Source organism: Bufo bufo, chromosome 3 (assembly GCF_905171765.1).
Source record: "Bufo bufo chromosome 3, aBufBuf1.1, whole genome shotgun sequence".
Classification (NCBI taxonomy): Eukaryota; Metazoa; Chordata; class Amphibia; order Anura; family Bufonidae; genus Bufo; species Bufo bufo.
This window is the reverse complement of record NC_053391.1, coordinates 691404523-691409778: the sequence shown is the minus strand read 5'-3', so window position 1 is coordinate 691409778 and position 5256 is coordinate 691404523. Positions and strand designations below refer to the sequence as shown.

Here is a 5256-nt window from a genome sequence, read left to right as displayed (position 1 = left end):
GGTGCCAACTCTGATCTTTCAGCAGGAGACTGGGTGGAAGACAATGTGAAGGAACTGGATCCACTGTCAGCAACCCAATCTACTATCGCCTGTACTTGTTCAGGCCTCACCATTCGTAGAGCCGCATTAGGCCTGACCAAATACCGCTGAAGGTTCTGTCGCCTACTCGCACCTGAGGAAGGTGTTTCCCTTGTGCATGTAGCTGGCACTGATCGACCACATCCTTTCCCTGCAACAGGAGCTCCACCAGCAGCACCCCGACCTGGGCCACGTCCCTTATTTGACCGCTCTCCTCATTCTCCGCAAATTTAGGATCTTGTCCAAAATGGGTGTTTTTTTAATAACAGAATATAACAGCAGTATCTAACGCGTGTATTTCACACTGACAGATGCAGCAAAGGCTGCAAATTTAGTATTTTGCCCAAAATAGGTGTTTTTTTTATAACAGAATATGACAGTAGCATCTAACACTTGTATTTCACACTGACAGATGCAGCAAGGGCTATAAAATTAAGTATTTTGCCCAAAAAGGGTGCTTTTTAAAACCCAGAAAATTATTGCAGTATTTCAAGCTTAAATTTCACACTGCCAAATGCTGCATAGGCCCCAGATGGAGGGTATTGCCAAAAACGGGTGCTTTTTTAAACCCAGAAAATTATTGCAGTATTTCAAGCATTTTATTTAACAATGACAGATGCATCAAACGCCGCAAATTTACTATTTTGCCCAAAATGGGTGTTTTTTTTAATGACAGTACAGTCGTGGCCAAAAGTTTTGAGAATTACATAAATATTGGAAATTGGAAAAGTTGCTGCTTAAGTTTTTATAATAGCAATTTGCATATACTCCAGAATGTTATAAAGAGTGATCAGATGAATTGCAAAGTCCTTCTTTGCCATGAAAATTAACTTAATCCCCAAAAAAACTTTCCACTGCATTTCATTGCTGTCATTAAAGGACCTGCTGAGATCATTTCAGTAATCGTCTTGTTAACTCAGGTGAGAATGTTGACGAGCACAAGGCTGGAGATCATTATGTCAGGCTGATTGGGTTAAAATGGCAGACTTGACATGTTAAAAGGAGGGTGATGCTTGAATTCATTGTTCTTCCATTGTTAACCATGGTGACCTGCAAAGAAACGCGTGCAGCCATCATTGCGTTGCATAAAAATGGCTTCACAGGCAAGGATATTGTGACTACTAAGATTGCACCTCAATCAACAATTTATAGGATCATCAAGAACTTCAAGGAAAGAGGTTCAATTCTTGTTAAGAAGGCTTCAGGGCGTCCAAGAAAGTCCAGCAAGCGCCAGGATCGTCTCCTAAAGAGGATTCAGCTGCGGGATCGGAGTGCCACCAGTGCAGAGCTTGCTCAGGAATGGCAGCAGGCAGGTGTGAGCGCATCTGCACGCACAGTGAGGCCAAGACTTTTGGAAGATGGCCTGGTGTCAAGAAGGGCAGCAAAGAAGCCACTTCTCTCAAAAAAAAAACATCAGGGACAGATTGATTTTCTGCAGAAAGTATGGTGAATGGACTGCTAAGGACTGGGGCAAAGTCATATTCTCCGATGAAGCCTCTTTCCGATTGTTTGGGGCATCTGGAAAAAGGCTTGTCCGGAGAAGAAAAGGTGAGCGCTGCCATCAGTCCTGTGTCATGCCAACAGTAAAGCATCCTGAGACCATTCATGTGTTGGGTTGCTTCTCATCCAAGGGAGTGGGCTCACTCACAATTTTGCCCAAAAACACAGCCATGAATAAAGAATGGTACCAAAACACCCTCCAACAGCAACTTCTTCCAACAATCCAAGAACAGTTTAGTGAAGAACAATGCATTTTCCAGCACGATGGAGCACCGTGCCATAAGGCAAAAGTGATAACTAAGTGGCTCGGGGACCAAAACGTTGACATTTTGGGTCCATGGCCTGGAAACTCCCCAGGTCTTAATCCCATTGAGAACTTGTGGTCAATCCTCAAGAGGCGGGTGGACAAACAAAAACCCACTAATTCTGACAAACTCCAAGAAGTGATTATGAAAGAATGGGTTGCTATCAGTCAGGAATTGATTGAGAGCATGCCCAGTCGAATTGCAGAGGTCCTGAAAAAGAAGGGCCAACACTGACTCTTTGCATAAATGTCATGTAATGATCGATAAAAACGTTTAAAACGTATTAAGTGCGTGTAATTATATTTCACTACATCACAGAAACAACTGAAACAAAGATCTAAAAGCAGTTTAGCAGCAAACTTTGTGAAAACTAATATTTGTGTTATTCTCAAAACTTTTGGCCACGACTGTATATTGCAGCAGTATCTAAAGCGTGTATTTCACACTGAAAGATGCAGCAAAGGCTGCAAATTAAGTATTTTTCCCAAAATGGGTGTATTTTTGTAGCAGAATATAACAGCAGTATCTAACGCGTATATTTAACACTGACAGATGCAGCAAATGCCGCAAATTTTGTATTTTGCCCATAATGGGTGTTTTTTTAATACCAGAATATGACAGTAGTATCTAACACTTGTATTTCACACTGACAGATGCAGAAAGGGCTGTAAAATTTAGTATTTTGCCCAAAAAGGGTGCTTTTTAATACCCAGAAAATTATTGCAGTATTTTAAGCTTAAATTTCACACTGACAATTGCAGCATAGGCCCCAGATGGAGGGTATTGCAAAAAATTGGTGTTTTTTTAAACCCAGAAATTTATTGCAGTATTTCAAAATTGTATTTACCAATGACAGTTGCAGCAAACGCCGCAAATTTAGTAGTTTGCCCAAAATGGGTGTTTTTTTAATAACAGAATATGACAGCAGTATCTAACGCTTGTATTTCACACTGACAGATGCAGCAAAGGCTGTAAAATTTTGTATTTTGCCCAAAAAGGGTGTTTTTTAAAACCCAGAAAATTATTGCAGTATTTTAAGCTTAAATTTCACACTGACAAATGCTGCAAAGGCCACGGGTGTAGGTCCTTGCCAAAAATTTGTAATTTTTTTAAAACCCAGAATATAATTGCAGTATTTCAAGCTTCTATTTGACTGTCACAAATGCACATATGCTGTGCTGGTGCACTGAACTTGCATAAAATTCCTGCCGCCGCCCACCTAACTAACAGACGGATAAAAGTTATTTTTCTGTGTCACTGGGCTCAGGGTAGGGTAAAAAGATTGTGCACTGCACCCACAAAGCAAAATCTATGTTGATTGCTGAGTTAACTAGCACTTCTGATTAAAGATTCTTTCCTATTCTCTCCCTCACAGCAGCAGCATCCTCTCCCTACACTAGTAACAGCAGAGTGACGTGCAGCGCTACGAGACTCCAGCTTATATAGAGGCTGGGTCACATGCTGCACTGGCCAATCACAGCCATGCCAATAGTAGGCATGGCTGTGATGGCTTCTAAGGACACACAAGTTAAACGCTTGTTGATTGACTGCTTTGCAGCCTTTCAACAAGCACCATTAAATCGCTAAACACCGAACCCGAACTTTTACTGAAAAGTTCAGGTTCGGGTTCGCTCAACCCTATTTGAAGTGCCCACGACCATCTCTGAGTGGGACACTGCATGAGGTCCAGTCAATTGTAGTTACACCACCATCTGGAATCCCACCCTTACCAAGAAGGAGCTACTTCAAGTCCCTGATTCTTGAGCATGAGAGTAGGCCATGGCTGCGTACTGGCTCTTCCTTCAAATTAAAGGCTCTACCAGAAAAATCCAAGCACTCCCGCTGTCGGTGATATTCCCAAGCAATTATCGGATGAGCTGAACAGCAGTATAAACTCATTTGTATCAGAGTTCACAGTTGTCCTTTTATTACAATATGCCATATATAGCTCAGAAATATTCACACACATGAAACCTTCAAGTAACAAAACAAACAAAAAAAAAATAGATAAATTTTTGGTCACCAAAGAAATTTGTAAAAAATCTGCCTGATTTTCACTTTTATATCCTTCATTTTCAACCCATACAGTATAGGATTGACAATCGGTGGCACCACAAAGATATTGATGGACATGACGACCCTTAAACCATAGGGCACGATGGTGGGAATGAAGCGATAGAGCATCACCTCAAAGATGCAGCTGGCGAAGAAGATCAGAAGGGAGATAATCTGAGGGACACAGGTCTGCATGGCCTTGACCTGGGCATCCCTGGATTTGGCACAGACCTTTAGGATTTCAATGTAGGATAAAAAAGTAAGCAGAGGCATCCCTATGACAACACTGACCGTGAGGAACATCCCAAATGCATTGTTTACCGTGGTGTCCTCGCAGGAGAGTCTCACCACCGTCCAGTTGTCACAGTATATTTTGAGGATCATATTGTCACAAAGAGGCAGTCGGACAGTTAGAACGACATGGACTATAATCAGTACAAAGCAGTGTAGCCAGGCAGTGACCATTAGTTTATAGGCTGTGCCTAGGGTTATGATACTGGAGTATCTCAGGGGGTTGCAGATGCACACATAGCGGTCGAAGGCCATGATGGCTAATATGGTGAACTCAAAGGCTGCATAGTTGTTGATACAAAACTCTTGGATTATACAGGCCATGTAGGAGATATTCGGACTCTTCAAGCTCAGGTTTACGAACAGACTGGGGTAGAAGGCACTGCTGCCATACAGATCATTGGCACACAGGCCACTTATGAAGATATACATGGGCTTCTGTAGGCTCTCATGGAGCAGGATGGTAGAGATCACTGTACAATTACACAAAATAATGAGCAGGAAGCCCAGAAATGTTATCACACTGTATAGGTGACTTATATCTGAGAGGTCACCAAACGCCAGGCTCATCTGAGAGGGATTGGAGTGAGATGAATTTAGCATTTTCGTTCTTTTCAGTGTTTTTTCCTGAAATGCAAGAAAAAAAAAGTAACTGAATTACAAAGGTTCATAGGTCATCAATAGCAGATTGGTGGGGAGGGGGGGACAAATCCAAGCATCCCTGCCGATCAGCTGATTGAAGTACATAGTATCCCAAGCACAGCGCCATGCATTTTATAGTGGCTGTGCTTGGTATTGCAGCTTAATCCCATTCACTTGAATGGGCCTAAGATGTAGAAAGATCATGTCATTGGCCAGCAGGTTGATTGGTAGGGGTGTCTGGAGTGAAACCCCCACTGATTTGATACTGATGACCTATAGGATAAGTTATAAATAATTAATTCCCCAAAACATTTCCAAGATTTCTGCTTGCACTGAATGACTAAAGGGGTTTAACAAGTGCAGGATATTGATAGCATCTCATCGG

General features: G+C 42.0%; 1 protein-coding gene across 1 annotated transcript; it reads right to left on the bottom strand.

Annotated features, from left to right (window-relative positions):
- Nucleotides 1-3902: 3902 nt before the first annotated feature.
- LOC120994082 (olfactory receptor 51E1-like) lies at nucleotides 3903-4832 on the bottom strand. The gene has a single exon (XM_040422540.1). It carries the CDS (start codon nucleotides 4830-4832, stop codon nucleotides 3903-3905), a length of 930 nt encoding a protein of 309 aa, XP_040278474.1.
- Between the last annotated feature and the right edge of the window lie 424 nt (nucleotides 4833-5256).